Here is a 20017-nt window from a genome sequence, read left to right on the forward strand (position 1 = left end):
GTCTGCCACAGCGCCTGATGGAAGTGCTGATTCCCACGTCTCAGCATCACAACACATCCTCCCATCCCACCCCATGTAGCCCTCTCAGCTCATCCTTCCGGATTCTCAGGGGACTTGCTCTGGGTACAGGGGTCATTTCTAGATTCTCTCCCAAGCCACACTAGGCGCCTCAGGAAACTCTGAGAGTGACACCGGCGTTCCTTACACCCCGATCTCTTGGCAAGGTTGCCACTGACTACACGTGGTGTGCAGGTGAAGTGCAAATTCATTTTCTGCCTCATTCCTCAAATACAGAAGACAGTTTGAATTGTTGCCCATCACCCCACTGTGCTCCAGTGAAACAGACAGGCAGAAACTCCCCAAACACTGCCTCCGCTTCCTTTCTTCTAGACACCTCCTGAAAACCTTCCTTGAATGTGTTACATCTCTCAGCAGGTGTGATGGCTTTGGAGTTTGGCCGTTTTAAAATCTGAATCTTTGCTCTCAGAATAAGCTTGTGGCTCAGCTGGTAAAGAATCTGCCTGCAATGCAGGAGACCTGGGTTCGGTCCCTGGGTTGAGAAGATCCCCTAGAGAAGGGGAAGGCTACCCACTCCAGTATTCTGGCCTGGAGCATTCCATGGACTGTATAGTTGATGGGGTCACAAAGAGTCGGACACGGCTGAGTGACTTTCACTTTCATTTTAGTAGGCAATGCCCTTTCCACTTTAGCCATGAGAAAGCAACAAAGAATACATTCTGTCCCATACACATCACTGGGCTGCAGGAATATGCTCTGTGGGAACTTTCATAATCCTGGTTACCTTACATTCAACATGTATCGTTAGCAGGTCATTCAATCTCATTGCTTCTGTGCCTTTCTCTGTCTGCCTTCCTTAGAAAAATAGTAGATCCCAAATCAGAAATAGTCCTTCTTGAAGTGTTCTCATTGTCTTTGTGAATATAACAGTAATCAAAGAAACATGTAAGTCATTAATGTTTTTACTACTTACTGTTGTTTAAAATTGGAGAAGGAAATGGCAACCCACTCCAGTATTCATGCCTGGAAAATCCCATGGACCGAGGAACCTGGTGGGCTACAATCCATGGGGTTGCAGAGTTGGACACGACTGAGCGACTTCTGTGTGTGTGTGTTGTTTAAAATATTGCACTTTGAAAATGCAGTTGAAGCGCGTGTCCATGTGTGCTCAGTCATGTCCAACTCTTTGTGACCCTCTGGACTGTAGCCTGCCAGATTTGTCTGTCTGTGGGATTATTCAGGCAAGAATACTGGAGTGGGTTGCCATTTCCTCCTCCAGAGGATCTTCCTGACCCAGGGACTGAACCCATGACTCCTGCATCTCTTGCATTGACAGGCAGATTCTTTACCACTGAGCCACCTGGGAAGCCCCTCCAGTTGAAGAGTATCAGGAGGCACATTTGAGTTTGCTTTCCCCCGCCCCCATGGAACAGAATATCTGCTTTATTATAATACAGTTCTAACTGCATCACTATAAACTTTGACACTGGCAAGACTCACCACTGTTTAACATTTGTCTACTAAAGTTCCATTTGTGAAATAAAGGATTTCCATAGAAAAATTACTCTTCTGTGGAAGAATACTGAGGTGAGGACAGTTTCATGAAATGTCTGTCAAAATACAACTGTTTGGGAGTCACAGTTCTCCCTTCGGAAGAAAGAAAGATCCCATAGAAGAAGAATGGGTAAGGCAAGAATGACTCCTACAGAGATGGATTAGGATGGGTGGCATCTCTGTAGAGTCATGAAAGATAGCGTATGCATCTGTACATGTGACTATATGTATGTTCCTGAGAGTTTGTGTGTGTATCTGTGTGTACACAGTCATGTGTTTGTCCTTCAGCCTAAGGACCTAGAGACTTTGTTAAAGAGCACGGTTCCAGTGTAGCATCTCCACACAGATTGTTTATGAGTTGCAAGCAGGGAAGCAGGGGACCAGAGTACAGGAGGACCACTTAACCCTATAGTGGAGAAATTGGATAGCACCTTGACCTAGTTCACGAGATTAACATAAGTGAGGGTTCAAAGATCTCATGCCTCTGGATACCATGCCCTGAGAAGGACAACATATTTCAGCCCGGGATGTATAACCTAAACTCAGTAGGAAGAAACAAAGACAAATCTAAAATGGAGAACATTCTATCAGTTAAAATAGGATATATTCTTCAAAAAATAAATAGCCTAAAAGTAAAGAAAGGCTTTGAAACAGTCTCAGTATAAAATAGACTTAAGAGATATAGTAGTGAAGTTCAAACTTGACCATAAGCTGGATCCTCAACTAGAGATGAAAATGCTGCATAAATGACACTACCAAGTCAGTTGACACTGAATACAAACGATGATTAGATAAAATATTGTTTTAATACGAAATGCTGAAGTTGACAGCTATATTATTCATGTACACATTAATTCTTAAGAAATATGCACTAAAGAGTTTCGGGGTAAAGAGCCCTGATAAGTGTGGCCTAATCTGGGTAGATAGATATATAATTGAGAGAGAGAATGATAGTTTATAGAACAAAGCTAACAATAGGTAGATCTGGATAAAGGGGACAAGGGTATTGTGTGTACTATTCTCATTCTTAATGTTTTCCGTGGGCTTAAAATTATTTCCATGTAAATTTTTAAGAGATTATTAGTAATCACTTGTTAACATGAAAAGGATGCAGTTGTCAATAATAAGGATTCTGAGGATTTGAAGACTGGTGGGGTAATGTATGAAGGTGATATCAATGCCAACCGAAATTCTTGCCCTTTCCCAATCAACAGAAATTGATAAGAGGCCAGTCAACCTTTGTTTCTTGAGGAGACTTTTATCCATGTACAAGCATTGCAGCAAAGGGACTCAGGTCCCAGCCTGTCTCAGCAGAAAGTACTTGTTTTTGAGTATGCCCCCCCCACCCCAAAAGTGTGAGCAGTAATGCCTTAAGGAGCTGGGTTCCGTGGAACAAATTCTGAAAATGATCCAGAGGCCCAGGCTCAATGCTGATCCAGGAAGTCTGTCATTGGATATCATGTCAGCTGGGGTTTCATATGGTATTTGCTATGGAAGTTCAAAGTCAGAAGGGATTGATTAGAGGCCTGGAATGTATATCTGTCCAAAGCTGGGTGGTATCTAAGGCTGGCGGGGAATACACAGCATGTTTAAGTTAAAGTCATTGCTATGCTTGCAATGATGGGCTATTTATTTATTTTGGAGTGCGGTAACTAGCATGGTTATTGCATTTACCATTTGCAAACCATGTATTTATATTCAAGGCTTATGAGAAAATAAAAAATTGTGAAGAAATTCAAAATTTGCATATCTGAAATGAAGGATTTTCTTAACTCATCTCATAGCCTCATCTCACCTGATCTTATGTCAGGCTGTGTATAGTCTTGAATAATTCTATTTGGTGTGAATGCATGTTTGCTGCAAATGGATGGTGTAATAACAGGGCACTACAACACAACAGACTCCACTCAGGGTCTGACATAAAGCACTGCATATGCACCATGTTTCCTTTATAAAACCCTAGAACTTCTGGATATAGAAACATATCTGGACATAAGTGTTTTGGTTAAGTGATTGTGGACCTGTGTTTATCTGATTTCTTTAATGAACAAGCTTTTTATCCTTGATTAAGTAAAGTAATAGTTGCAAGAGAAAATGGAATGCTAGAAAGTAAAATTGAAATTAAATCTTGAAATTAATTTAAAGGACCCAGATTTGGGCAAGATTGTAAAATGATGGCTTCAATAAAGACAATGTGGTAAATTATCCATAACTGTACTGCCTACTTGAATTATAAATAGGACCATGATGTACAAATATTCTAATTGTGTTTCCTCTTTTCCTTCTGCAGTTAGCAACACACAGGCAAAGGCATACTGGCAAAGTAGAAAATTCTCCAAGCTAAGAATTTAGATTAAGAATCCCACTCTTAATCCAGCCATTACTCTAGTCATTTAGACTCCTTGACCAGTTTCCTCAACTGTTAAATGAAATAAGTAATTTAGATTTAATGTAAGCTCTGTTCTGAATTTTAAAATGAATGGTTCTAAAATTTTGCTACTTTCTATTTGTGTTCCATGTGTTTTTACATTCTTATACTATGTGATTCTAAAAATAGTACATGGTGCTATATTTCCTTAAACTGTAAAAGATGGAATTCTGTTTGTTTCAAGAAAGAGAACCTACTTGTACTAATCAATTTCTCTTGTAAACAGTGCAAGTTCCAGGGCCAGTAGAAAACCTGCAAGCTGTATCTACCTCACCTACCTCAATTCTTATTACCTGGGAACCCCCTGCCTATGCAAATGGTCCAGTGCAAGGTTACAGACTGTTCTGTACGGAAGTGTCCACGGGAAAGGAACAGGTAGGCGAGAGAATGGGCCCCACACCTACACCTCTCAGAGAAACTGCAGGAGATCTGCAGGCCCTTGATACAAGCCAGTATCCAGCACATTAATTGGATAGCCGATCAGTTTTAAAGTAACTGGTATTGAAAATGTTAAGTAATTAAATTCTGGTGGGCAAATGAGCAATGAGGTGAAATCAATAAAAAGGATGCCGATGTTTTGTTTGAGTATATCGCAGTCTGGGCCAGGATACCTTTGAATAAGCCTATCTGATCCCAGAAAAATATTTGTATTTCAGTCCTTATCTTAAAAGATGATCAATCATATTCGGTGACCTCAGTGAAATTGCTTTTTCATTCACGTATTTAATGTGAATTCTGGCTTCTTGTTTTCCGTATACTTTACTTCTGAAGACTACATTCCTCCTCCTTTCATTTTGCTTCTAATCTGTGGTTAGCACAGATCCTGGAAAATAAGCAAATTAGATTTTCAAATAAAAGTAAATGAACCTTTATGGCGACACATGAAACTGGACGATTCTGTTTTGTTAACATGTATATGACTATTGCGATGTTTACTTCCAGAGTCTCAACTTCATGTAACAAAAGATACGTAGCTAGTGGGTAGTTAAATAGGAAGGACCCAGAAGTGATCTTGAGATCCTGGAGTTCTTACGATGTGTTGTGAAGTCTGCCCAGCATAGTGTGGTCCTCATACTTTCACATACTCTGCAGGATAGATATTTTTCATTAAAAAAAATTTTGCATTCGTTCTATCCACAGAAGTTCCTAGTTACAGCATGAGAGTGATTAAGAGATCCTCCTTTGCAATCAGTCATTCATGTTTGTTTACTGTTCCCAAGCTATTTTGCTCTTATTTTTAGCTTTCTATTCTACCCTTTTTCCTACACATTTTAGTTCTTCAATAACGCATTTTACCAATCCATTTAAATAATATTACCCAAGATAAATGTGAGTGTGAGAATCATTGGAAAGAGTGACATAATGGGTCTTCTGGAGCAAACTGGCTCTCATTTCTCAGTGAACTTCACCTCCAGCACCTCATTTCTTCAGCTGTGAAGTGCTGAAAACACTTCCACTTAACCTCCCAGCATTTTGAGAGAGAATAGCAAAGTATTCTTTGCTATTGTAGCAAAGTATCTGTCAGTTTCAAGAGCCATGAGTATATTTCAGCAGGGGAAGGAAGAATTCTATTGTTTCTTGGGAAATTAGTTCATTTCAGGTATAGGAGCAACTCTGTTCCTGTGGCTTCATGAGCTGCCTTCTGCCTGTCAGAGTTTTGGTGTGGTTGTTAATACAATACACTATTCAATGTATTGGGTGGCATTAAACAAATTGGAACTTAATGACTGTGAAGACAGCATGGTGTTAATTTAACTAGGAGTCTACAGAGTGGTTCGGTCTTTAGTGGAGGAGTATGTGTCACCATTTGGGTTTTATAACAACTCATAATAAGGCTAGAGTGTTGCTTTGTGAATGAGAGTCTACTATCAATTCACTGATTGCTCAGAATGGCTGCCATTTCTGCTTTAACGTGCCTCCTGAATAACAATTTTGGTGTTTTATCTCTCCAGAATATAGAGGTTGATGGGCTATCTTATAAACTGGAAGGCCTGAAAAAATTCACGGAATATAGTCTTCGATTCCTAGCTTATAACCGGTATGGGCCAGGAGTATCTACTGACGACGTGACAGTGGTTACGCTTTCTGATGGTAAGTTATAGACAGTGGAATTTGACTCACTTATTTGTTATAATAATGAAATAATATTGAATGCATGTGATAGATTCTGTGCTCAAGGGGTCCTAACTAAAACTTAATGAAATAGACTAACATACATTAGAAATTTGGCTTATTCATCAAACCACTTATTACAGTCAAATTTAAACTTTGAAAAAGTATGCACTCTGAATCAGGATGTCCTAATTAGTCATTTACAAGAGGTGTGACTACTGCCTAAAAGCTCAAAATAATTTTGTGTGTGTGTTTTCCTTTATTCCTATAAATACAAACACATTTGTGCATGTGTGGGGGCTAATTTACATCAGCATCTTTTGTTTCTCCTTCTAAATGGTGGTAGGTGATTACATGTGTTTAAATAATGGACAATCCTCCTACATATACCTCCAATTTAAAAAAAAAAATCATGAAGATATAGGCCAAATAATCCAATATTGAAAGTAATAAAACTGAACCTGAAAATTTATATTTTACTTTTACCTTGCCTAGCAAATGAAAGATCAGACATATTTTTTAATGCCATAAAAAAGAGGAGGAAATCTTAATGAAATAGATGAATTTGACAAAGCAGTAGCAGAGGTAACTAGAGATCTAAGAAACGGATGATAATGAAATGTTAGAAGTTTAATGAAAAGTGAAAATAAAGCATAGCACAGTTTATGATATGAGGCCAGTGACAATTCAGGCAGGTGCAGAAATGCAGAGCTGTGACCTCTATGAATATTAAAAAGGTGGCAAGCTATTTCTTTTCAACAACAGTTTCCATGTTGGTGTGTGTAATTCTATAAATTATTGATCTTGTGAATTTCAAAAAATGACTTCAGTTTGTGATTCGTTCGCCAATCCACCATGCTTTAATCTCAGAAAGTATCTGAGTAAATACTCCACACAACATCAGTGAAATGAGGAAGCACATGCCTGTTCTGAAGGACAGTGCAAAGGAGACACAGGAGTAATGTTCATTTGCAATTTCAATATAAAAAATATATATCTGACACCACTTTGGTATCATTTTTAATGTAATTCCTAAGCTCATTCATCTGATTCTGTTATTGAAGACAGAACGGAATATTTATTGGCAGAATAAATTACTTCACAACTTATAATTATAAAAATAAAAGGAAAACAAATGAAAATGAATATTTTACATAATTTATGTAGATTTCTTTCACACTCTGAATGTAATGCTGTGGCCTTATTCTCTACTTTGGTTTTAAATGTCATAAGTGAGAAAGATAGATTATTACTCATTAATCAAGACTTGTTATTTAGAAGTGTTGCAACATATAGGATTTAGAAAATGCCTGTCATTTAAATAAAAGGATTTCATGAGCCTCATCAACAAGCATCACTGTGCGAGAGGCCCCCAGCCTCGCTCTGTACAGAAAGCACGCATGCCAGGGGCCCCTAGGACTGGGCACTCTGACCTCATCTGTGCTCATCTTTACAATCACTTCATCTCTTTTACTTCAGTCCGATGTCCTTTCCTCTCTACTGAAGCTCTCCATGCTGAGGTCACATGTAGATGAATTTAATTATAATTATAGTCACCCACTTCCTAGTTGTACTTAATAAAGCCATATTCTCCTTGACTTTCTAGATGTTATAAAAAGCAGATATTGTGAAAATTAAGTGGGTAATACATATAAGCACCTGAAACATGAGCATGGCATATATTTAGATGTTTAATAAATGTTATTATGCCAGTGTCTCTCTTTCTCATTATTTTAAATGTTCCTTAAATGAGAGGTGATGTTATATTCATCTCTATATCCCTTCTTACTCAGTAAATATTTGTTGAATTACTCAGGCAGTTCAGCCAAACCTGTACAAGTGTTTGTAAGTATAGACTCATCTTTAGGACTTCCTATTTGTGAGACTCATTTAACATATAATTATGTCTACATATGTGTGTTACAGAGAACTTCATATTTCTTATAAAGCCCTAGAAATTCTTACTAAAAAATTATTTTGGGCCCATAGAAAAATTGAATTTAAAAAAATGAAATGCCAACTGTTTTTCTGAATTAATTATCCCCAAAGTATTCTTGTTATGGCTAAGATGCTTATTAAAAAAATTTTACTCTAATGAATTGTCATTTCTAATTTAGCTCCACTTTGTTTCTCTGGGAAGAAACATTGTTATTGTTCAAATTCCTCCATTCAGTGTATCATTGGTTTATGATGTTGTGCTTTTTCAGACCCTTGGAATTGTAGATGTCGACTAAAAAAGATGCACAAGTTGAGAGTTGTGAGTTAGTTTATTTGGGGTCAAAATGAGGACTGCAGCCCAGGAGACAGCACCTCAGATAGCTCTGAGAGACTGCTCCAAAGTGACACTGGGGGAAGGTAGATATATAAAAACCCCTTTTGGTGAAGGGGGAGTTGAATATCATTAAGTACTTGTTTTACAAAAACTTTTTTGCTAGTCATAAGGATCTGATGTCACCATGAAGGGATTTAAAAGGATTGAGATCATAAAATCAGTTCCTGAAAATATCTGACTATCTAAAGACCTGTCCCACCAGATTCCCTGGAGCACAGAGGGCCTCACTCCACCCTGAACTCCCTCAGAGGCTATTGAAGGTTAATAGCTGCAGTAGCATCTGTCTACAAAGTGGGAGACCCAGGTTTGATCCCTGGGTTGGGAAGATCCCCTGGAGAAGGAAATGACAATCCACTCCAGGACTATTGCCTGGAAAATCCCATGGACAGAGGATTTCAGTCCATGGGGTCACAGAGTCGCACACGACTGAGCGACTTCACTCAGCATAGGGTTCAGTCTCCTCAGAGGCAGATGGCAAATGGCCTTCTTGTTCAGTCTGCTGGTAAGGCTCTTGGCAAGTGCCAATTTGTAGTTGGCGTAAAGCATCAATCTAGACGGTCTAATATTTAGTACAGACTGTGAGTAGATTTGCCCGTTGGTTCCGATATACTATCTCTTGAATTAGTTGACATAAATAGGTTATTTATAGGTTTTATGAATTAATGAGCATGTATTTGCATCCATGCCAACTTACCCTATGTCCGAAGGCATAGGGACCAGATTTTGTGGGCAAACTCAACTATAGGAATGTGCTTCTTACTTTTATCAGTAATATTTCTTGAGTATTTATTAGTGCAAGACCTGGCTCCACATACTTCACAACACTGTATTTTTTCCTACTTTATAGACAACAAAACTAAGATAGAGGTCATAAATGCTAGTCAGCAGAAGAGCCAGGTCATGGAAGCTAGTTAGTAAAGAAGGAAGATTCAATGTGGAAAAATGTATTTCTCTTATTCTACAATAAATGTCTCATATTAGTTCCCTCAAGAAAAATGCTCAGTTATATATAAATTCTTTCAATCCACAAATTGTGTATACAGGACAGCTCAGGCTTGCTAAGGAGAGGAATTCAAGTGATTATATGACTCATTACAAATATGGGAACTTAATCTACTCCACAGAATGCTTCATCATCACGTGCTTAAACCAGCATGTTCCACTGTATTAAGAGGAGTTTCCAGATCAAATGACTCTGATTGGCTTTAATGAACTTATTGTAAATGATAAAGTACTTGACATTTTGACGAGAAAAGCAATGAACCATGTCCTTCCCCTCTGCTTCATGAAACAAGGAAGCGTTGTCAAATAAGACAAATAAAGTCCCAATAGATAAATGTTGAATTCCACTCATTTTCATTAATCCTGTCTGTTGATATCTGTTTATTTGTAAATACTATGAAAATTGATAGTGTAAAGGAGGAAATAATAACTAAAAATACTGTAGAAAACATTGTTCACTTTCTTTCCTGACTGTGTAAAGCAAGAATAGACAGTGTGCTATCATGGAAAAATAAGAGAAATTTGTATTGTAAAAAATAGACAAAAATAGACAACACTGTTGTGGTATTTTTGTGATAGACAAAAATAGACAACACCTTTGGGAGTTCATGGCTTTAAATTCCTAATACAGAAAATTATCAGATTGTGGTAGTTTACTTTTTCTTATATATTCTTGGTCTTCTGAGATGAGGAGCTAAATATCATTTGTAAGCTTTATTAAAAGGACATTTAAGGGTTTCATATCGACTAGCATAGCACCTAGAACAAAATGCATGATAAATTTAAGATACCTTCCCTTTCCTCCAAAAATCTATGTTACAATTTTATTTGGTGATAATGTATAATATAATGTAAATGTTATAGTATCAGATGAAACATAAACTAGAGGTATTTTTCATGTTTCTGATTTGTTGTAGTTTTAGTATTAAGACTTTATTTCCAATCTTCACTTTTAAAGAATTGCATTTCTGGTAAGCTGTACAATTATGTGATTCAGAACATAGTATTGTTTTTTGGTCTGTACCTATTTTAATTTTTATTGTGCTATAGAGTAATTTGAGTGTGGATCATATTAAATTCTTCCTCATTGTGAGAATATAATTTTTTTTTTAGTTCTTCTGATCACACAAATTGTTATTTCCAGCCTATGTTTAATCTTGTCTTGGTACTGTCACTTTAGAAAGCTTTGTATCTATTAAAACTTAGCATATGTTTAACCCTCATAAGGAGTTCTTCTTCTTCCAGTATTCCTGCTCCTAGGTATATAATGAAGGAAATGAGTGCAATTGTCCAGCAAAAGCACAAACTAAAATTTTCAGACCAGTTTTATTCTCATAACTCCAAACTAGAAATTGATCCAAATGTCATTCATCAGTAGAATAAGCAAATATAAATTAGGGCAATTATATATTATAATACTATAGACCAGGAAAACAAAAAGCTATTGCTACTTGCAACAATATGAACGAATCTCAAGAAATAACAATTATCCAAAGAAGCCAGCCTAGGGGGGGAAAAGACAACAACTATGGTTTTGTTTCTAGTGACCTCAAAATAAAATAAATTAATTTCTGGATTTAGAGGTCCTAAAAGTAGTGGCTACTACCAGAAAGATATTAACAGAAAAGGGACACAAGTGAGCTTTCCAGAAGAAGATACAGCAAATGATATGGATAATGTTCTATATCTTGATCTAGGTGGCATTTAAATGGAAACGCACACACACCATTTTATCCAGTCATAGATTCTGAAATATTTGTGCATTTTCTTATATGTTATAGCTTAATTTAAAAAATACATTTGCAAAAATAATGAAAATTTTTATTATTGAGTAAATTGATTCATCAGAACCCTAAACGTGAAAAATATTTTACTAGAAACTTATAATCTATTAATTGATTAATTGAACAAATACTTGCTAAGTGTGCCCCCATGTGCTGGACACATCAACGTTGGGCGTGCAGCGTCAAAAGGACAAAATTTCTGGTTCCTCTGAGGGTTATATACTGTATTTGATAAGAAAATAATAATATAATCAATGAATTTTAAAATAAAGTCTATCTTGTAAATCATGAAATATCTTTTTGAAAGAATACTTGTTGACCCAATTCATGAACAAGCCTCTGATAAACATTTTATCACAAGTTACATTGATATTAACTTTCATCAAGTACTAAGACAAGAAGTTCAAAGTCAAAACAAAAGAAGTGATTATCCTTCCCATCATGTACAGAAAGGTCTAGGAGCTAATATTTGAGTAAGTATTCATTTTTTTGTTTAATTATTGAGTCAGGAAATATTAATTGAACGTCAGTTTGATGGATATAAAGATTAATCAGACATATATCATATCTTCATAGTGATTCTTTTTCAGAAGGCAAAACCAGAGTAGGACATAAATAAATTCAGGGCAAATACAAGTACACCAGGAAAACATAGATATTGTCCAAGTTCAAATTAAGGAAGAGAAACTTAACAAAAATAGCACTTAAAGTTTTCAGGATGCTGAAAGCATTTTTTCTCTATTAAATTTATCAATTTTTCATGAAAAGAATACTCAGATTCATACATAGTAAGCATTTATCTTGAAGCATTTACTGAAGCTACTTATATTCCTGTTGTGGGGCAGAAATCTTTAATTTTTTTATGATTCACCCATTACATCCAGAATAGTACTTGACATATATCAGTCGTTCAGTGAATGGCTGTCTTAGAATTACCAATGTGATAGAATATTCACTTTTTGATATAGTAAATATCCATTTAGAAGTATTATACAGGAGGCTGTACATCTTCTTCCACCTTCCATGAAGTAGCGAAACAATTGAAATGCAAGTAGGAGAAACAAAATACCTAGAAAACCCACAAAGAAAAGGAAATTGCTCCCTTGTTAATAGAATTCACTCACCAAATGCTCTCCGGTAACCTGCTTGCATTTGTGACACATGGGTTTAATTACAAAGTGTGAAAAGAAAGGGGATGTGTTTCCTCTTTTCACTTTTTAGGGGATAATAAAGTTTGCATTAAAGGGATTAAGCAACAAGAGTGACCATTAGAATGACATATTTCATCATAAAACCATGCAGGTCCTGAAAAGCACAATATCTTAAGCCTTTAAAACCACTCCAGGAAATCTCCTGTGTGGTTTTATCAGTTCCTCTGGGAAGGTTATCACCAGGAAGCTGTAATTAAATGGCAGTATTTAGTATCACTGCAGGTGCTTTCTTGCCTAAGTGTTTTGGAGGCTCCCTAGATGAATAACTGGCCCACCAAGAGAGAAAAATACAAACAAATGCAGTTATTTTCCATCTCTCCAGGAAAATATTGAAGTGCCACCTAGAATCATCTACCTAATTATTCTTACAAACTGTGAAAAATATGTGCTTTCTCTTTTCAAAGAGGGTTGGGGTTTCTCTTTCATGACTTTGGCAATAACTGGTCTCCCCTTGTTTGATTTCTTCTAGTGCCAAGTGCCCCTCCTCAGAACGTCTCGCTGGAAGTAGTTAATTCGAGGGTGAGTTGTGGAAATGTTTACTACTTCCTTACCTATGCACGTGTAACTTGCAGTCACCCAGCTATACTGCCTGGTGCATGGCGGCTCCCACGTGAGCAAATGTTCCAGAGCAACACAGTGCGTGGCACTAATCCCACGTCCTCCACACTTGAATTAAACAAGAGGGTTGTTCTCTTCCAGTATACTTCATTCTATAAACGTTTCAACGATTAAAGGTTATTCCATTAAGTAACAGTTATTTACTCACCTATATTTATCAGTACAGGACATTATGTGCTGGGTGGAAAAATGAATGTGGGAATGAAAAAAGCAACTTCAAGAGATGGGATAAGGAGAGACCTTGTTTCCGGGTAGATTTAGTTAGAATTGACTATTTCATTATCATCCCTCTTCTCTTATAGACGTGGAGGGCTGTTCTTGGGGTCTGATAAGGTTACATTTATGAAGCAGTGTTTCTCAGTGATGAATGTTTTCCTGGCCTGAAAAGTTGATGTAACTTTCAAAAGGCCTTAAATTAGGCTGGGTATAGCTAAAGATAAGGAGTTTAATGCCAGAATCAGTTTTCTGGAAATATCTCCTTATTTCGAGGGTATCTCACTCAGCCTTGGAAACAAGCCTAAGCCATGTAGTAGACTGATCTGGCTTCCTTCTTTCATCATCTGATCATGTGCACCCAAGGAAGTAATTTCACTCTCCCTGGACTTCAGTGAGGAGGTTGGCCTAACTGGTCTCCAGGCTGTAGAAGACAACAGGGAAATTTAATGTGTCTTAGAGAAAGTCATACTTTGGTATTTAATCCTAGCTTTCCCTTTTAGTAACTGTGTCTGATGTTAGAAAATCTCAAACCTGACTGAGCCCCAGCTTCTATTATATATTCATGTAATGTGAATGTTAATTCTTCCCTCACTGATTTGTCATGAGGAAGTAGTAATATACCATATGCAATGGATCTAACTTAGTATCAGTAGTTGTGACTTCATTCAATGTAGAATTCCTCACCATATTTTGCAGATGCCTCTGATGAAGTCATAGTCTGTGATTTTGATCAGATTTACCTCTGCCAATGAATTTATCTTTTGGAGCTAATGAAAAAATGTCTCTAGAAAATGGTTACCCTTTATATTTTTAGGCAGTAATTGCATGCAAATGAATGAAACAAATTTAAACTTAGAAGGAAGAAAAATAAGTGAATTAAGGGAGAAAAAATTAGCTAAAGGGAAATAACCAGAAATAGACATTACCCTAAAAGTGACATTATTATTTACAACAACGTTAAATGTTTTATAGCTGCGCTGTTCTTGTTAAGAGATTGCCAAATCAAAGTCAAGTAGATTTTAACAATTCTTGTAGGTTGCCATTGAGTGAATCTTGGAGACCATATTGTAGTTTCTCTTGTTTTAATGACTCATTTTTATTAGACTTTCACCCTCTGTATATCTTTCCTCCGGGACAGAACATAGAAATTGATATAAGCTCTTTTCGCATGTATATGCTTATATCCCATAAAAGTCTGCTTCAGCACAGGATAAATGTTTTCCTCTGAATGTGAATAAGGCATTACTGAATGACTCTAGATGCTATCTTTGAATATGAATTTATTACTTTCCTATAAGAGGGAATTCCTGGATGGCAAAATTGACTTTTCAACTCATGTGTGTGTATATGTGTGTGTGTATATATACATACACAAATATCATAGGCCATACTCTTCTATACTCTGCAGTGTTTGCAGCAAGCAAATATTAACATTCCTGATTCTGTCCTCCTGAATTTATCTCTGTAGCATTGCACTACCATAAAATTTAACTTGTTCATTAGCTTTTCAGAATGAACACAGCAGAGCAAAACACTGAAAACCTTCCTACTCTCTCCCTTCCTCTCTCTATTATCTTCTTTCCTAGCTTTTAAGGAATTATAAATTATTTTTCTTGGATTGTTACCAAGAGGAAAATAACTGGGTGATCAAACACTGTTTTATCATCCCCAATATGTTGATGCAGAGAAAAACACTAACAATATTCTATTTTGATATACTCTTCTTTAAAAGAAGAGCTCTCAAAATTAATATTTGCTCCTAATGATTACCATTTCAAGGAAAAAAATGCTTGTTTAAAAAGAAACTTTGTGGTTGAAAAATTGACATATTCTTTTTGACCAATAGAATTATGAGTTTTATGGGATTTTTATTTAATATAGTAGGAAGAGTCATACTTTAAATTTTTATCTATGTCATATCAACAATTATGGAACTTTTGATTAACAGTCAAGGAGGAGATGTCTTGGTGTTTGCACACAGGTGGCTAGGATTTCTGTACATAGAACTGAGAAGTGACTACAAGATATGAGAGTTTCGTTTATAGATATTTGTTATGGTATGGCCATCTATAAGCCAAATGGACCAAAAATCATATTCCAGGACATGCGAAAAAAGTGGTCCTAATACACTGAGATAAAGGACCAAAGGAATTTTCTGGTCCAGCGTAGTAGATTGCCTTTATAAAACTAATCACTAAACAGACTCGATTCCTTTTCTGTATGCCACCTGTGAACACGTCTTATTTTGAAGGAACAGCTTGACCTATAGATATTATTTTTAGTTAATGGTTATGATTAGATGGTTATTTTTCTTATACTAAATACTTTTTTTTAACAAGAAATAACATCTTCACTAGAAAAGATAAAATAGTGACTTACTGTATTTATTTAAAGTGCAACTTTTTGTTAGCAAAACTTTCTGTAAGGATAATTTTCTTAAGATTTTATTTTGAAAACTATTATTAGAAGAAATAAATATTACAACTTAATTAATTGGTTGGTATATAATGTACAGCTTGTAGAATTCAAAGGGCTTATTAAGTTGGCGCTTGACTGTTTTCCTTTATTTCAATACAGAAGTTCTCAGAATAAGACAATTTAGGGTATACTGAGATTCAAGGTATTCTTGGTGTTTGGACTCTTTCAGTAGCTCTCTGAGATCTTGAAAAGCACTGTGTTTTGGTTTCATTTATTAATTTAATGTTACTCTACACTTACTATATATCTACTGTGTGTGTGTGTGTGTGTGCGTGTGTGTGCACGCGTGTGTGTGTGTGTAAATATAAAGGTAGGGACCTAACTCAGTCTTTCCCTTCATGGAACTCACAGTTTATTAAGAAAACATGGGAGAGAAAATTCAGCTTTCATCTAACCACATTTAATCTGTTGTAACTCTTCAAAGTAGACATTTTATCCTCCTTGATAAGATGAGAGAGCTGGAGAGAATCTCTAAAATCTCTCGTGGCTTCCAAACATCTCTGAATGTATTTTCACTTGTTATACCTTTTCTGAATCATTTTATCTTTACAGAATTTGAGAAAACGGCACAGGTATATTGATTAACTCACATGGCCAGGTATTTATCAGCTGAGCACGATGGGGTGATTACAAGGAAAGAATCACTAAATCCAAATAAGAAGAAAAAAAAAAAAAACACTGTAGAACTCCAGGCATGGGTCATTGTGCACGTTTAGAGACTTCAAGCGCAGAATATTAGACTCCTCTCATTACATCACCTTCAAACCTCTCCGCTGTTGAAACTGTTATCCTTCACCTATGTGGATGTCACCTGTCCACTGTTGAAACTGTTATCCTTCATCTATGTGGATGTCATTTAGCCCGCCCCGAAAGGGTTACCCAGTTCGTCACTCCAAGTTCAATAGAATGTGATCGAAATCACTACAACAGTAAAAGATGTGACTGGTTATCTTTTTTAATCTTAAGGCATTTCATTTCCCCATGTTTCAGCATAATTTGGCATGCTTTAATAACTTGAAAATTAGTTTAGCGATCATGAAATTCCCTTTACCCAGAAACTACCCAAAGGGAGAATTAAAATAGCAATTTCCAACTTCAGAAAGCAAACTGATCATTTTGGTCCCAGATGTTTTACTGTCTTTTAAAAAGTGATTAACTAATTAATACTTTATTAACACAAGGGGAATCTTAAGCATTGTATCATTGAATTAGCCTCAAAAGGCTGTGTTTCTCAATATGTGTCATGACAGGAAGGAGTTTGTTTGTTTGCTTTTCAATTTAAGATTTGACAGATACAGAAATATTTCACTTTTTTTTTTTACTGGAGTGTAGTTGATTTATGGTGTTATGCTAGTTTCTGCTATATGGCAAAGTGAATCAGCTATACATGTACGCACATATTCAAGAAGGGTTTTGACCGAGGTGTGTTTCTTCTGTCATTGGGCTAGTGATAAAATCAACAGAAGTGATGGCCCAGTGGAGAGCTGAGTGAGGCTTTTGCATTTGGTTCCCAACTGGGATGTTCACTTGTGTGAAAATAAGGACAAGGGGATAGATTGGAAGAATGAAAACGGGCCAATTGAATTATGTTATTCTGTAGATCTTCTATTTTAGGAGCAGGGTCTTTGTGTGTGTGTGTGTGTGTGTGTGTGTGTGTGTGTGTGTGAAATTGAGATTGTCTTTCCTTGGCTGTGCAGAGGGCACTTGCATTAACAGCACTTCCTGCTGTATCACAACCTCCCTAAAGCCATGCTGTTTACACAGGTGTTCCAGAACCACTCCTATCATCTCACTGTGATTGTAAATGTCAATCTCTCTCTTCTGTGTTGTGTAACGGCTTTCGATTGGTCATGAAAAAAGCTATTTTGGTTTTTCTCTTTGAATCATCGCGGATCCTTCAGAAGGTACATTTTGGCCACTGAGTTATTTGGAGCCAGAACTCTGTGTCCTTCCCTCACAAATATAGTGAATTTCTGAAACAAATTTAATGTGGGGAAGAAGTCATAGGAGACCTTTAGGTGACCTTAGGTGACCTTTAGGTGATTGATTTCACATAAAGATAAATTAGAAACAAGCATTGCAATAATGCTTATACTCACAAACTTCATACTGATATTTGTATTCAATCATAATACACAGACCATTTCTGCTGGACTATGGCGTGTTGAATTCATTTGAAGTAGATACAGATCTCTTGCATTTTTTTAGTTACTGATCCCTTCATTGATTCATTAAGTAACTGTTCTTTGAGCATACAGAAAGTCCAGAAACAGTGACTGAAAGTCTTTGGGAAAGAGCATAAGGTAGGAGCATAATTCTAAGGAAGGGAATGTTTCCCAATAGTTCTTAGTGTCTAGTCATTGTTGGTGTTTGTTGGTTGGTTGGTTTCTTTTTTGTCTAAAATTTGTAGACTAGACAAAAAACAAAGTGTGGATATACATTTTTGTATTATAGTAAAATAAGGCAATATGTAATAATTCATGAGACTCCCTCAAAAATAAAGTTGTATTTGGTCTGTAATTTGTATAGAACTTATATTCAGATATCTGCTATCCTACTTACTCTTTTGAAAAAAAATTTTTTTTAATTGTGGTAAAATATACATGGGCTTCCCAGGCAGTGCTAGCGGTAAGGAATCCGCCTGACAATGCAGGAGACACAGAAGATGTGGGTTTGATCCCTGGGTCAGGAAGATCCCTTGGAGTAGGAATGGCACCCAACTCTAGTATTCTTACCTGGTAAATGCCTTGGGCAGAGGAGTCTGGTAGGCTACAGTCAATGGGGTTGCAAGGAGTCAGACACAAGAAAACACAAAATACAGATAAAATGTACCATTATAGCCATTTAAAATACACGGTGTATAGGCATAAGTACTTTGATATTGTTGCCCAGTCATCACCATTCATTTCCAGAACTCTTTGCATCTTCTCAGACTGAAACTCTGTAGCCACAGTATAGCAATACTTCATTCTTCTTCCTTCAAGCCCTGGCAACCACTGTTCTACTTTCTGTATCTTGACTTGTTTTATTTAAAGAAGAGAGGAAACCAGTACACAGAAAATTTATTATTGCCCTTTCAATTTATCTTAATAGAGAAATAAAGAAGTTAGAATTTTAAGTCTTCACTTTCACAGGGGAATGAAGGACTTCATGACTTGCAGCGGTTAAGAACAGAGGCAGATGCTCTGGCGGGTGGAAAGAAACACTCCCTTTCCGTTGATACTGCTTTCAGCTTACTTCTCTTACACAGTCTCACATTAATGAGTTATTTTTTAAATCTACTGATAAAGCCAACTCTCAAAGTTAACAGTAAAGAAGCAGAAATACCTGCATGGGATTGTTCTGGAGGAACTCTGGGAAACGTAATCTTGGTCATCAGCATCAGTTTTATATCCCATCATAAGTTAGATCAGAGCTCTAGGTAGTAGCTACATTGATCCTTTGATTTATTTTGAACATTTGAAGTCAACAGTTTCCACCTTTTTTTTTTTACTGAAAACATGATAGATACATTATGAATGAGGATATTAAGACAGTAAAAACATTTGCATAACTAAATTTTAATAATATGAATGTATCATACCATTTAAATAAATTTCACAAATAAGTCGAAGAAGAGGACACTCTTGAAATTCTAAGCATATCTTTGTATCACACCATCACTCATTTCCTTAGGTACATATGGTACTTTTCCAAGCAATGATGTTTTTAAAAACTGTGAGAAAAATAAGTCCTCTATCAAAGATAAAAGGCTGTGAAAAGTGTTTAACTCTGCTTTGCCCAAATGACCTCTTTCTATGAAAGCATTTTGTAGTAAATACTATCTTTAAAACCTTTTTTATCTTTTATCATAACATCACGATATCCATTCCAAGGGGCTTCCCAGGTGGCGCTAGTGGTAAAGAACCTGCCTGCCAATGTAGGAGACATGGGTTTGATCCCCGAATCAGGAAGATCCCCTGGAGGAGGAAATGGCCACCCACTCAAGTATTCTTGCCTGGAGAACCCCGTGGACAGAGGAGCCTGGTGGGCTATGATTCATGGGGTTGCAAAGAGTCAGAAACGACTGAAGCAGCCTAGCACGCGTGCAGGCATTCTTTCCACACCAAGCAATGTACTCTAAAAATCGAATAACCTTATTTCCAACATTCTTACCTGAATTAATTTGAAGTAAAAACAAAACGTACATGAAAGAAGAAGAAATTATGAAAAGCTAGAAGTGCATCTAGAAACAGTCTTTATAACATGCCGATGTGCGTAACTA

The 20017-nt window shown here is 36.5% G+C and overlaps 1 protein-coding gene across 2 annotated transcripts in view; it reads left to right on the forward strand.

Moving 5' to 3' along the window:
- Positions 1-20017, forward strand: part of DCC (DCC netrin 1 receptor) — a 1296534-nt gene that overhangs the window by 924070 nt on the left and 352447 nt on the right. For both annotated transcript variants that reach the window (XM_059881088.1, XM_059881089.1), the window contains exons 10-12: positions 4227-4375; positions 5953-6091; positions 12911-12960. In XM_059881088.1, coding sequence (XP_059737071.1) covers positions 4227-4375; positions 5953-6091; positions 12911-12960 — 338 coding nt within the window. The remainder of the gene's footprint in view (positions 1-4226; positions 4376-5952; positions 6092-12910; positions 12961-20017) is intronic.

This window comes from Bos taurus, chromosome 24 (assembly GCF_002263795.3).
Source record: "Bos taurus isolate L1 Dominette 01449 registration number 42190680 breed Hereford chromosome 24, ARS-UCD2.0, whole genome shotgun sequence".
NCBI lineage: Eukaryota > Metazoa > Chordata > Mammalia > Artiodactyla > Bovidae > Bos > Bos taurus.